This window comes from Crocodylus siamensis, chromosome 3 (assembly GCF_052110815.1).
Source record: "Crocodylus siamensis isolate JL-2025a chromosome 3, ASM5211081v1, whole genome shotgun sequence".
In the NCBI taxonomy this organism is placed as follows: domain Eukaryota; kingdom Metazoa; phylum Chordata; order Crocodylia; family Crocodylidae; genus Crocodylus; species Crocodylus siamensis.
The window spans coordinates 98,451,335-98,466,192 of record NC_143397.1 but is presented as its reverse complement, the minus strand read 5'-3'; the positions used below and the strand labels follow the sequence as shown (position 1 = coordinate 98,466,192).

Here is a 14,858-nt window from a genome sequence, read left to right as displayed (position 1 = left end):
TTCACACTCTTCCCCTCACCTCTGGACCCCCAGCACTGCAGTGAATGGGAGTGTGCCTGAAGTAGGGTTGTAGCCATGCGGGCATACAGTGCATAAGTTCCCTATGCAGTGCAGTGAACTGCTCCACTCCCTGGGGCAAGAGCAGGAAACAGCAGCCACAGGAGGGAAGGAGAATCCAGAGACTTTGACTGCTGTTGCAGTTAAAGTAATGAGGGGGATAGGTGTCCTGGGAGGAGCCTAGGGACTATAACCTAACCCTTCACAGGCCACGTGCAGCCCAGGTCACCATCTAGACAGCCCTGGACTAACTAATCATAACAGTCCCTTCCACTATTAAAAATCTATGATGCTCATCTAGAATGTAGTAAGAACACTGTCAACAAGTATCTGAGAAAATGAACATAGCTTGATAAACAGTATTAAAAATTCTAGAGAAGGTTTAATAGACTAGGGTTTAGACCAGGTCTAACATGGCTTCAAAGACTATGACTTCATCATCTATAATCATGACTACCAATATTAATTTTACTGCTAAATAAAATTGTAGTTATATTATTTATTACACTGTCAGACAGCAATAAGCAACCATACAAGTTGCATATTCTGAAACTACCCACAAAACAACAACATCCTTTTGTTATTTTATAGTCAAATTTGCCACTCTCAGAACTGGTACCAAGTAGGAGCAGATTGCTAACAAGAAATAACAAGAATTCCTAATAACATAAGGAATTCAAGACAAATGATGAGACAAATGTTCATGCAAGTTTTAAAGAGCTGCTGACATCTCATGAAATACGCTGCAAGCCACCCTGCTTTGAAATTATTCTTCTTGTAGACTGCATTTTACGTTTTTTGTGTTTCTCTTCCTTTATTCCCAATAAGACATGTATAGATATACTAAGAAAATATTAAAAAGGAGAAAGTTTTGGTTTCAGACTACATCTGTTCCAATAAGGAATTAGCTAATGAATTTGTCAAACTACAAGGAACTATTTTTTAATGATGGAAAATGGAGACACCAGATAACCTTTGTGTTAACTTAAAATAATTTGCCCACCTGATAGACCCAGTAAGCAAGAGCATGTCTGGTCTAAGACTGAACATGGAAAAGTGAGCTATGCACTTACCAGTTTCAGGTTTGTACATGCAGAGGGTAAAGCTGCTGATCATCTGGCAGGCTCTCCAGTGCATATAAGGTATGTGGATTTGCAAATATTGTCACGTTTTATGTTATTCATAAAGCAAAAAGAAAACTTCAATAAAAATGGACTACATACTAAATAAATTGGGGCTAAAAAGCGTGATGTATTTTGTGGATGCTAACAGACCAATTCCAAAAAAAACAGAAATCCACAATACAAAATCTGACCTCACAGCTGACACTACACAGCATGTCTGTTGCCAGTTTCAGCAACAAGAAAAAAGGTTTGACTGGGCATGAAAAGTGAACTACATTTTCACATCCAGGGATGGCCCCTTGAGGGGGCCTTGGGAAGTATAGTCTGCCATTGACCATGCTGTACTGATTCTGAGAATAAATATCATTAAGGACTTAATTAAGATTAAATTAAGAAATGGTTCTATTCACAAAAAGTGTCTGTAATAATGGCATTGGGAAGTTCCATGTTTATTGTCTCTCAATTATTCCATATATAATTTAATCACCATACAAGCAGAGGGAAAAAGCTTCTTTTTAAAACTGCTGCTCCTGCAAACTCAATTTGACATTTTAGAAGTTCATCTGGATTATTACCAGATTTTTCATCATAGACAGCATTAAAAGTTACATAGGATACTGTTGGGCCTTCAAGGATACCCATGCAACTCCACTGCCTTCCATAGGTCCACAAATGCAATTAACTGGAGCTTTCAGTGACATTCTGTTGGTGATGCACAAGATAGAATAGAGTCCAAACTTTAGTCTGTGTTACCTAGTTTGATTTTTCAGAGGTAATAATCATACAAACCCATGGCAATTTTTTTCTTTCATGAAGTCAGCATATCTATCTTTAAATACAGCATGAGAACAGAACTGATATGATGAAAGAGGGTGCCAATTTTATCTAATCACTTTTCAAACCAGAACCACAACACAAAACTATTACCAAAAACAGTTTAGAAAAAAAATTAAGCTGGAAAATAATTCTTAAAAATGTACTGAAATTAAAATATGATCGTCAAAGATATCCCAATGGATAATAATTATGTATTCTGCAAGCTGATTTTTGAGGCAACGAAGCAACCATTACTTATTTAAACAAGCACTAAATAAGCATTATGGTTGTTTACTCTAAGGAGATATGTGCTTACATTCTTCAGTAAGCCAGTTTTGTCAGTTTCTTAATTGGAGGATAACAGAGCACTGATTTTAACATGTTGGCCTGCCATTTTGTCATACAGTACTGCGATCAGGTTAGAATACAAAAGCCAGATTTACATAAGAAATACTTTAGAAGTGCAGAGTGTGTAATCTAATTCTGTAGGTACTGACTCAGACTTTTAACTAGGCTAATTAATAAACTTCAGTGAAGCTGTGCTCAAGTGCATAAGCTGTTAACTGGTGTTTGAGTTTTAGTTTAATATTTAGTAGTTCTGAAAGATTCACTTAACTCTTACTGGACTACATCCTTGTAATAATTTAACCTAGGACGGTCAAACTGGTGGCCCATGGGCCAGCCACACGTTTATAACCGCTATAAATGTTAATGAAAAGAAACCATCTCTTACACTTCTCTATTATTTTTTACACGTTTCTATTGTAGCCTTAACCACAAGAATACCTGAGCAGCCATCACTCTATTACAGGGGTTGGCAACGTTTTTGGGCAGACTGCCAGAAACACCCCAAACCTTGACTTGTAAGATGCTGGTGGGCAGGGGGCGTGGTGGGTGGGGAGGAGAGAGAGCTGCGAGAGGCCAAATCCTTGCTGGAGCAGCACAGCCCTAGCCACTTCCCAACCACACGCCCCAAGGTTTGCATGCCAAGCAAAATGCCAGGGATTGCCTACCTCTGCTTTATTGGACTTCAGAGGAAGCTGCAATTGTTCCTTGCCTCCCAGTAGCAGAGGACTCATAGTTTCATAGTAGCTAGAGTCGGAAGGGACCTAGGTAGATCATCCAGTCCGACCCCCTGCCTTAGCAGGAAAGAGCACCGGGGTCAGATGACCCCGGCAAGGTGCTCATCTAACTTCCTTTTAAAAATCCCCAGGCTAGGAGCCTGCACCACTTCCCCTGGAAGCTGGTTCCAGGCCCTAGCCACCCTGACTGTGAAGTAGCGCCTCCTAATATCTAATCTAAACTTACCCTCCGCCAGTTTGTGACCGTTATTCCTGGTCACTCCTGGCAGCGCACGGGGGAACAGGGACTCCCCCAATACCTGCTGATCCCCCCTGACCAGTTTGTAGCAGGCCACAAGGTCCCCCCTTAGCCTTCTCTTGTGGAGGCTAAACAGGTTCAGGTCCCGTAGCCTATCCTCATAAGGCCTGCCCTGCTGACCCCTGATCATACGAGTGGTCCTCCTCTGAACTCTTTCCATATTGTCCACGTCCCTCTTGAAGTGTGGCGCCCAGAACTGGACGCAGTACTCCAGCTGCGGCCTGAGCAGTGCCGCATAGAGGGGGAGGATCACCTCCCTGGACCTGCTCGAGATGCATCTGTGGATGCATGACAGGGTACGATTGGCCTTCTTGACTGCCTCCCCACACTGCCGGCCCATGTTCATCGTGGAGTCAATGACGACTCCAAGATCCTTTTCCGTCTCCGTGCTGGCAAGAGGGGAGTTCCCCAACCTGTAAGTGTGGTGCCGGTTCTTCCTCCCCATGTGCAACACCTTGCACTTATCAGTGTTAAACCCCATCCTATTCTCATCCGCCCACCGTTGCAACCTGTCAAGGTCAGCTTGTAGCCTATTGCACCCTTCTAGTGCACCCACATCCCCCCACATCTTAGTGTCATCAGCAAACTTGAACAGGGTGCTTTCTACCCCCTCATCCAAGTCACTGATGAAGATGTTGAACTAGAAAATACCTTAATTGCACCTTCCTATGAAGTGCTGGACCCACTGCTGTGGTAGAATCCATCTGCCATGTGACAGACTCAAGCTTAATTCTTGGATGTGCCTATAACCACAGCCATCAAGGCACCAATCATCTGGACTTGGTCTGGCCTTTGGATACTGTCTCAATGGTCTAAAGGGAGGATAGGTCTGGGCAGCCTCCACTTTTCCAAACTCCTGCCTAGGCATGTGTGTTGAAGCTCTTGGTGACCTTTCAACTGTACACCATAATCCAGAAGGATTGATGGCCTCCCACAACAAAGTGTTGGGAGCACTAAACTTCTTGTGCAATTGGTAGTGAGTGATCTGTACATTCAGGCAGGGACTTGGCATGTCACAGTACCGAGCTCTCCATGTTTCTTTTAATTAACTCCTCACAATAACAACATTAAGTGAAGAGATGTTTTGCCAAAGGGATCAGGACTCATCTATTATGGGGAATAAAGGCTAATGAAAAATCCTATGGAAGTTTTGATGTGGCAAGTGATTTTGCCTGTGAGACCATGGGAACAATGTCAATTCAATTTTAAAATAAAGTAAACCACATTTATTTTGATTTAGTCCAAGAGACATTTTGGTTCTACCTACCATAAAAGTATCTTATGGTTCAACCCCACCCGCCGCTTCATGTAGTACAAGGTAGCATAAACGAGTCTGCTGTCAGGTCAGTACTTGTTAGAGCTTTGAAATGCGTATGCTTTAGGCTGCCATATTCTCTACCGTACCACAATCATTTTTTTAAAAAGTGACGCCTTGCTATCAGTTTCCAGTTATCTGTCAATATCAGACATGGATTTCTCTATGTAAAGAGCTTCACAATTTATTATCTAGTGGAATTTATTAAAAATAAAATATTTGTTACTTTTCTTTAAAAAATAAAAAAAATACTTTTAAAACTACAGAAATATATTGGAGATGCTTATTTGACAAATTAAACAGATTTCTGTTGTCCACCTAAAGGGAATTCAAAAGTTGTGCATGTTTAAAAGGTTTTAAAGGTTGAGAAGGTCCTCGCTTAAGGCCCTATTTCACCTGAATGCAACAGAAATGTATTGAAACTTTATGCAGGGAAAATTGAACAAATATTATATCTAAAAGGATGTGGTTACATTCAACAGGATGCGGTTCAACAAAGACAAGTGCAGGGTGCTGCACCTGGGGAGAGGAAACCAGCATTATGGTTATAGGTTAGGGGCTGACCCTCTCGGCAGCACACAGGCAGAGAGGGATCTTGGAGTCGTGATTGACTTCAGGACGAATATAAGTTGTCAGTGCGACAAAGCAATAGGCAGAGCCAACTGTACCCTGTCCTGCATCAACAGGGGCATCACTAACAGGTCCAGAGAGGTCTTGCTCCCCCTCTATGAGGTGCTGGTCAGTCCGCACCTGGAGTACTGTGTCCAGTTCTGGGCGCCGCACTTCAAGAAGGACGTGGGGAACCTGGAGAGGGTCCAGAGGAGGGCCACTCGTATGGTTAAGGGCCTCTGTGGTCAGCCCTATGAGGAGAGGCTGAGGGACCTGAATCTCTTCAGTCTCTGCAAGAGGAGACTGAGGGGGAATCTTGTGGCTGCCTACAACCTTATCAGGGGCCACCAGCAGGGACTCGGGGAAAGTGTATTCACCAGGGCCCCCCTTGGAGTCACCAGGAACAATGGCCACAAGCTGAGGGAGGATAGGTTTAGGTTGGATATTAGGAAGAACTACTTCACTGTAAGGGTGGCCAGAGCCTGGAATAGGCTTCCCAGAGAGGTGGGCTCTCACCTTACCTAGAAGTCTTCAAGAGGAGACTGGATAGGCACCTGGCTGGGGTCTTATGACTCCACCATCCCCAGTGCTCCTTCCCGCCCATGGCAGGGGGGGGGGGTCGGACTAGATGATCTGTCTAGGTCCCCTCCGACTCATTGATTCTATGATAAAAGCTACAGTTTTCAAAGTGTACTCGCTATTCGTTATAAAATCTAAATGTACAAAAAATGCCACAAAACTCACATGCAATTCATTTGCTATACATTTTTTCATTTTTAACACAAACATTTAAAGTACCATATTTATTCAAATCTAAGATGAAGCCCCTCATCTTACATTTGTGTACAAAGAGGAGGGTGGAGGAGCAGGCAGCTGCTGCAGCTTTGACTCTGGCCATGAGCCCAGGTCAGGCCCAGAGTCAGACCTACAGCATCCTCCTGCCCTCCCCTCTACTTGCTCTTTGCAGCTTCTGCCCTTTCCCTCCTCCCTCCCCCACCCCCTTACCATCAGCTCAGCTCAGCTCTGGTTCGGGCTGGATTTCCTCCTGGGCCAGGAGTACAAGGAAACTCCATCCCCTGCCCTCCCAGTTAGCAGTGCTGCTGCTGGATGGCCAGGCAAGAGCTGTGTTCCTGAGTAGTGTATGAGAGTAAGGAGGCGTAAGGAGCAGAGACTGCGAGGAGTGGGGAATGGAGAGCAGAGATTGTAGGGAGTACAGGGAAGAGACAGATTTTGGGGAGCAGGGGGATAGGATGGTGCCAGTGGCAAGAAAGCTGCAGGGAGAAAAAAAAGTGTGGGGGCAGGGGGTAGGGAGCAGAGGGCACTGACCCCTCCAGCCCCTCCCCCTGCTTTCCCTGTTGTAGCAATGGAGGGGAACAAATTTATGACAACTGTCCAATAATTTTACAGATACAGAATCTAGTTATTTTTTAAATTACAAATCTTCCACATATAGAATCTAATTGCTGGGGGGGGGGTGCATCTTAAATGCAGGGATGTTTGAGATTCAAGTAAATACGGTGCATTCTTTCTTTTCTGTTCTATTTTCACATGGTCTTCACCACTGTACCTTCTGAATTTTTTTGAGGACTGCATTAAACAATGTGACCAGCATCTGACACATGGGATTCACGTTCTCTCATCACCTTCTTACCACGAGAACTGTATTTAAAGGATAGCAGTTTGTAATGTGGATAAACATGGTATATTCAGAGATATTTCTAGTTCATAGATTCTTAGATTCATAGATAGTAGAGTCAGAAGCGACCCCAAAGAATCATCATAGTAGAGTCGGAAGGGACCTATTAGGTCATTGAGTCTGACCCCCTCCCCTGGGCAGGAATGAGTGCTGGGGTGAGATGACCCCAGCCAGATGTCTGGCCAATCTCCTTTTAAATTCCTCCAAGGAAGGGGACAGCACCTCCTCCCTTGAAAGCTTACTCCATATTTTGGTAACCCTCACTGTAAAGAATTTTTTCCTGATGTCCAGTCTGATTTTGCTGTCTTCCAGTTTGTGCCCATTATTTCTAGTTCATAGATAGTAGAGTCAGAAGGGACCCCAAAGGATCATCATGTCCAACCCTCTGGCTCAGGTAGAAAAAGGACCGAGGTCAGACAACCCCAACCAGCTGCCTATCTAGCCTTCTCTTAAAGGCCTCCAAGTTAGGTGATAGTACCACGTCTCTTGGCAGCTCATTCCAAATTCTGGCCACCCTTACTGTGAAAATTTTTTTCCTAATGTCTAACCTGAATCTATTCTCCACTAGTTTGTACCCATTATTCCTAGTTACTCCTAGGGGCGCCCTGGTAAATAGCGCACCTCCAACTGTCTGTTGTCTTCCCTTGATAAACTTATAGGCTGCTACAAGGTCTCCCCTCAGACGTCCCTTCTCTTTAAATAATATTTCCATGCTTAGGTATACATTTCTCCAGACATGGGATTACTAGATTATAAACACCTTTTGATACCTCTAACAAGCACAATTAGATAAGTTTTGTTTTATCTCTAGTATGTTCTATATAACTTAACATCTGTTTTCCCCCAATATGTACAATCTAGATTTAAACAAGGCAGAAATATTCTGAAACCAAAAGACATGAGCCAGTCTTCCCTTACAAGAGATGTCATGGATCTGGAAGGCAGTTCTGTACAGCTCTGACTCTTCTGTTTTAAAATTAAATACCATGGATATCACAAAAGGTTTCACGATTTAGTATTTGATTGGATTCTGTCAGACATAAATAAGGCAGTTTTCCCCTTCACAACTGTTAGCACCACGAGACTGGAAGAATATTCCTGAGCCAACAAATCCAGTCCTGCGCACTTCACAGGCAACCATCTATGCAAAGAATATAAAGACACCCACCCTAAACTCTCATTTACAACACAGCCACATAGAGTTTTTTTTGGTTTTGTTTTATGAATGCTATAGCCAACCACTGTTAAAAAGTGAGGGGAAATGAAAAGCACCACCAGTGCCCTGACAAAGCAACAGCATAATGATTACAGAAGGTTAATATATGCTCAAAGGGACCTAGGGAAATAGCCATGCCACATGCTACAGAAGAAGACAACCCCAGTCTTTGCCAATATGACCAGGAGAAAAATTCTTCCTTGTTCCTAAATCTGGCAATCAGTTGGACTCTGAGAAAAAGAACAAGACCCTCTGGACAGGTTCATCAAAGATTTTTAAGTACCAGCAGGGACACTGGTGCACCCCACTCTAAACCTCTGGCTGTGACTAAAATCTACCACTACAGAAGCAGAGTGGAGGAAAAAACCCTAAGTCAATAAAGCATCAGGTGGAGAAAGAGAGCAGGAATTCTTCCTGGATCTCCCAGACCAGCAAATAGCATGACGCACTATTTCTAACCTAAGGAGGGTAACACAGTGATTGTTTACAGTCATTAGAGAAGTGTGGGGAATTCAAGGAACAGGAGAAACGTTTGCAACAAGGCAGTGACTTACCTCAACTTCACAGTAACTAGAGCTCATAAGGAGGTAGCACATGATACAAATGTTATACTCTGCCAAGCGACACAAGGTTGAATGGTTAACTGGCACACTCTATTTGACTAGCATATTGCATTTCTCTAAGGTTCAAGACTTCTGGCACCCAGTTTTCTGACACACTGTCTCCTTCACCTTTTGCTGACCAGAGAAGTCAATATTTGATCTTGCCTATGAAATATAAATAGCCCACAACAAGCACCAGAACAGGAAATGGGGATAAAAGGTGGAAGGCTAGCTTGGAGGTCCTAAGCAGACCAGTGATAATCAACCTATCTGGCTCTATGGGCTGGATAAGATAAGTGGTGCAGAGCCCATCCACAGACCAGATCCAGCATGGAGTCAGTCCATGGTTGCAATCACCAGCTAGTAAGCCGATGTCTCTACCCAGACTATGAGTCTTAACATATATAAACATTATATTAATAGCAGCAATGAGAAATTATAAGAATTATATACAGTTTCCTTTGTAAATACATCATATTACCAGCTCCATGCAATTTCTGTGTATTTACTCCAGCACTGGAGACCTGTTTCTGTTTGCCTGAATATTAAAAAAAAAAAAAAAAAAAAGTTTCTGGCACACAAGGTTGCAAAAGAATACTGTCAGCAAATGAAAACAGCACAAGACAATGCTATTATCGTCCTGAGTCTGCATTCATAGTCCAGCAGCTCCAGTCTCAGTCTCTGGATACTCATAGCTTTCCCAGATGAAATTAGCAAGAACGTGGTCAAGTCTATTACAAGGTAGATTCCCCTCTGTTTTACAGAGGCTGATTAGCAAAACTGTAAAAGGCAGACTATGGAGTTGTTTGAGGGGAAGGAAGTGTCCGGGGGAGCAGCAGAGCAATAGGCAGCATGATACTCTGGGTCTAAGGAAAAGAGTAACAGAAATGCTCTTCCTTTCCAGAAATCTTGGCTCCTTCCCTTTTCAGCAGCTAGGAGGTCTGGATTTTTAAATACAGCAAACTACTGAAAAAGTGTGTGACAGAGCAAAGGAAGAGCAGCTTGGTGGAAGCTCAGCAGCTAACAGGGGTGATAGTCACTGACTGTTCTCATCAGGGCATTGTCCCCAGCTGCTGCTAGTGGCTCACAACTCGGAGATCTCTGTTTGACAGGTTAAGCTTTCATCCCTCAAATGCATGGTAAATGTTGCAAGTCCAGAGAAAGGTAAGGTGGGTGTTAGTCTGAAAACAGGCCCAAAAGCAGAGGGCAATGAAAATGGTTAGGAGGCTATGGCACACAACTTACAAGGAGAGACTGAGGGAACTGGGTTTATTTAGTTTAGAGAAGAGAAGACAAAGAGGATTTAATAGCAGCCCTCAACTACCTGAAGAGGGGTTCAAAAGAGGATGGAGCTAAACCATTCTCCATGGTGTCAGATGACAGAACAAGGAGCAATGGTCTCAGGTTGCAGCAAGATAAGTTTAGGTTGGATATTAGGAAAAAAAACTCTCATTAGGAGGGTAATCAAGCAGTTACCCAGAGAGCAGTGGCAACATGTAGGGGGTGCTTGGGGGTGCACATGCACCCCCTGACAGGTCACGCTCCCCACACAGGTGATGGGCGGGGGGGCAGGCGGGAGCACTGGTGCCCCCCCTGTGAACACTGGCCAGGGAATGGAAGGTGCCGGATGAAGCTCCGTGGCCACTTCCTGGTCAGCGTGATCAGCAGTGGGGGACCACCCCCGGTCAGCGAGACTGGCCACAGGGGGACCCCCCTGCTGGCTGACTGGTTGCTGGCGGGGGGCACATGGCCCCCCTGACTAACATGGCACCAGTCTCCTATGCCAGAGAAGTGGTGGAATCTCCATCCTTGGAGGTTTTTAAGACCTGGCTAGACAAGGCCTTGGCTGGGATGATTCAGTTGGGGATGGTCCTGCTTGGAGCAGGCGGTTGGACTAGATGACCTCCTGAAGTCTCTTCCAACCCTCATCTTCTATAATTCTATGAAAGCACAGTAGAGTTGCACCTTGTAGAAAACTGAATGATAGATGCAAAAGCTTTTGTGAGTAGCAGCTCACTTCATCTGCTGCTCACAAAAGTTCATGCATCTCAAGCCCAGGTTAAAGTGAATGCAGCCAAAGTGGACACACCAGAACTGCAATAAGCATCTTCCAAAAATGGAGCAAATTACTGAACAGCTGAAGACAACCCTTTTGCTTTCTACCTGGGGAAGAGGCAGCACAGCATTACAAGGCAAAAAGTACTAAAAGATGCTATGAGGAAGGATGCAGAAGCAATGTTCCAGTTACTGTATTGGTTAAGCAAAGTCAAGTGTTGTATCTTCATTTATTTAGAGCTGGGTTCTGTTCCCAGCTCTACCAGTAGCTACCAAACCTAAATGGCCCTGAACAAGCTACTTTCTGTTCCTCAGTTTCCCCATATGTAAAATGGGTATAATAAGTTGCACCTCACATGTAAAGCACTTGAAGATCCAGTGATGAAAATTTCATAGCATTATACCTAGCTTTCTGAAGTAAGTAATTTTCTAGCACTAATACTACAATATACTGCTTGTAAATGTAACAGGTATCCTGTAGAGTAAGCCAGGACACACACATTACTTCAAAGCTTTGCATTTGGTAAATACACTCTGTAAACTGGGGGTAAAAAGTTGAAAATTCTGGATTTTTTTTAAATTTATGGAAACAGAAAAAACTCCAAAAAAGGGGACAACAAAAAAAGATATTTTAGGAAAATGAAGTGAAAAGGATTTGTCTCCTGTTAAAAATAGAGAACAGCAACAATGATAGTCCACAGAAAAAAGGGAAAAGTCGATTATTATACAGAAGTGTACTTTTCTAAATTCATTTCAGTAGTGTTATTTTAACCAAAATAAGTCTTCTTTTAAGAGACCCTAACCTAGTAAGATAAGTGTCCTCCAAAGATGTAATTTCTCTGACAGGAAGAAATTATAAATGAAGAATCACAGCAGTGTCTTTTTAATTTAGACAGAAGAGAAGCAGACAGTTCACAGACTTTTAGTTCATCACAATATACTCTGTCATAATATGAGCTTGATTCTTCCCAAGTTATTAACAAACCACAATGTAATAGACAGCAACAGTATTGTACCCCTGGGACACATCATTTAGCTCTGCCTCTACAATTAAATACTATACCTCTAAACCAAAATTTGTGTGCCTGTTTTTTAAAGTACATTTAGCCAAGATAAGTCAAAGAAAACAGGCTGCATTAAAGATATTGTTACAGAGTATAGAAATTATGTTCATAGCACAGCTCTCTCATAAAGTTCTGATAATACTGAACTTCTGTCTGATCTTAAATTGCAGAGTTAAAGAATCACCATACAGGGATGTATTCTCAAAATGATTTTCAAACTAAAACTAAAACTATGCTGGAAACCAATCATCATTTTCTGTTATCGAAAATATGGAAAAGGATGAAAGAAAAATTTGGAATCCCACAGACTCAAATCCTACCATCCCACCAAAGTTACACATGACCTATTAGAGAAGTTCATCAGACACAGAGGTACAGGAAAACTTAGAGTGGCCATTAATTAAGCCTTCCTAGCCTTTAATAATTAATATGCAGAATATGTGATATGCTTATAATTCCTTTGTACGTGGACAATTACTGATACTAGAACATTTTTACTCTAATGACTTGGTCACTTGAAGCCAGCTTGGCTCTTAAGTATCCAAAAGTCACCTTTAAAAATACAGGTTTGTGAGCTTAGAGGCGTATACTGGGGGTGGATGAGTGCACATGTACCTAAGGCATGGATTTGTGCACTGACCAGGTGGGTGTAGGTGTGTCCAGAGCAAAGACATGTGTACTGTCTTGCATGCACTGGAGAGGGGGATGTGCATGTATCCAGTCCAGAAGTGTGTGCACCCAGATCAGTGCACTAGGGAGGTGGGGGTGCTCATGTCCAGTGCAGTGATGTGTGCTTAGATCTGTGCACTGAGGCTAGGTACGTGTGTGCATGTCCAGTGTAGAGGTGTGTGTTTCCAGGTGTGTATACTGAGTAGGTGGGTGTGTACCCAGATCCATATGCTGGGGTGGAGGGAAGGGGAGGGGAGAGGTTTGCAAGTATCCAATGCAGAGGTGTTTGATCCCAGGTGTGTGCACTGAGCAAAGGGGAGGCAGGAGTGTGTGCACCCAATGGAGGCACGTGCATCTAGATGGATGTACCAGGGCAGAAGGCTGCATGTGTACCCTGAGCAGAGCTGTGTGCACCCAGATCCATGACAGGGGAGCAGGGAAAAAGGTGCATGTGTAGTAAGCCCAGGTATATGTGCTGAGCAGGTGGGTCCATGGATACTGGGGGAGCGGAGGGGGGAGGTCTGTGTGTATCTAGTGCAGAGGCGTGTAAGTGTGTGCACTGAGCACTGGGGCAGGTAGGTGTGTGTGCACCCAGTGGAGGCACATGCACCTAGATGCAGGCACCGGAGAGGTAAATGTGCATATACCCGAAGCAGAGGTGTGTGCACCTAGATGGCAGGCACCAGGGGGAAAGCTGCATGCGTCCCCAGTGCAGAGGCATGTGTGCACCCAGAAGCAGGGTGAGTGTGCCTGTAGCTAGGGCAGAGGCGTGCATTCCCAGGTGTGTACAGGGAGCAGGTGGGCGCACGCCTCCCCAGTGCAGAGGCACGTGTCCAGATGGGGGGGGGGAGGGGGCAGGTGTGTGCACTCGGGAGGCCAGCATGCAGTTGTGCCCAGCCCAGATCCATCCACGGGGGAGGCAGGCAGGCAGGTGCGCGCATCCCAGGTGCGTGTGACAAGGCGGTGCGGCGTGGTGTGTGCCCCGCGCGCCCTGCCTCGCCCCCTCCTGCCCTGCCTTCGTGCCCCGGGGCAGCGCCCGCGCTTACCGCCGCCTGCTGGAAGGCGCCCTTGGTGTAGGTGCCGCCGCCGCGGTAGGTGATGGCGGGGATCTCGTGGCCGAGCAGGGCGCACTTGTGCTGGCGCGGCCGGCGGCGGGAGATGTAGTCCACGCGCGCCGCCACGTTGGCGCGGGACGAGAAGGGCACGATGGCGACGCGCGTGGCGGCCGGCACGACGGGGAAGGCGGACAGCAGCTTGCGCACGAAGCGCAGCTCGGCCTGGAAGTTGGCGGCGCCCACGCTGGACGACTCGTCCACCAGGAAGAGCAGCTCCAGCAGCCCGCTGCGCTCCCGCAGCCGCCGCACCTGGCGCCGGAAGGCGCGGCCCAGCTGCTCCACGCGCCCGCCGCCCGTGCCGTCCGGGGGCAGCGCCGCCGCCGCCGCCCAGGGCCCCGCCGGCTGCGCCCCGGCCCCGGCCAGCGCCAGCGCCCCGCACCCGCACAGCGCCAGCAGCGCCCACATGCTCCCGCCTCTCGCCTCGCCTCGCCTCAGAAGAGCTGCCGGCGCCGGCTAAGAGCGCGCCTCGCCCTGCCCCGGGCCGCGCTGAGTGGATGGCGGGGCCGCCCCTGCCCCTGCCCCGGGAACCGCCCCGGGAGCCCCTGATGGATCCCAGATGTCTGGCGGCGGCGGGAGGGAGGAGGCGTGTGCGTGTGCGGGGCGAGGGGTCCGGATACCAGGCGTGCCGGGATAATTGGAAACACGTCGTGGAGGGATCAGCGCCCGCGGGGGGCGGGACTGCGTGTGTCTGGGTCGGGGAAGGAGCTCATCCCCCACCCAGCTCTGGTCAGAAAGGCTCTGTCTCCCCTTCCAGCATCAGCAACGGGGGATGAGTGTACCTGTGTGGTGTGAATACGTGTGTGTAGGGGAAGGAGTTCGCCCCCCCCCCCAATTTTCGTCAGAAATGCTTCCCCTTCTCTTCCAGAACCAGCAACTCTGTGTGTGTGTGTGTGAAGAGAAGCCCCCCCTCCACCTCCAGTTTTGGTCAGAAATGCTTCCTCTTTCCCTCCAGATCAGCAAATGTGTGTCTGTGTGTACCTGTGTGGTGTGTAGGGGAAGGTGTTCACCCCCCCCAGTTCTGGTCAGAAATGCTTCCCTTTCCTCTTCCAGGTGTGCATGTGTGAGTTCACCCCCCCCCATCAGAAATGCTCCCCCTCCCCTTCCAGTATCAGCAAGCAGCTGTTACTTCCAGCGGGAAAG

General features: G+C 46.2%; 1 protein-coding gene across 3 annotated transcripts in view; it reads right to left on the bottom strand.

The window, feature by feature from the left end:
• SVEP1 (sushi, von Willebrand factor type A, EGF and pentraxin domain containing 1) overlaps nucleotides 1-14,491 on the bottom strand; it is a 190,731-nt gene extending 176,240 nt beyond the window's left edge. For 2 of the 3 annotated variants that reach the window (XM_090038830.1, XM_090038831.1), the window contains exon 1: nucleotides 13,650-14,482. In XM_090038830.1, coding sequence (XP_089894956.1) covers nucleotides 13,650-14,123 — 474 coding nt within the window. In that variant the 5' untranslated portion in view covers nucleotides 14,124-14,482. Of the gene's footprint in view, nucleotides 1-13,649 lie in introns of all 3 variants that reach the window. The other variant, XM_090038832.1, reaches the window with a different exon arrangement.
• Nucleotides 14,492-14,858: the final 367 nt, after the last annotated feature.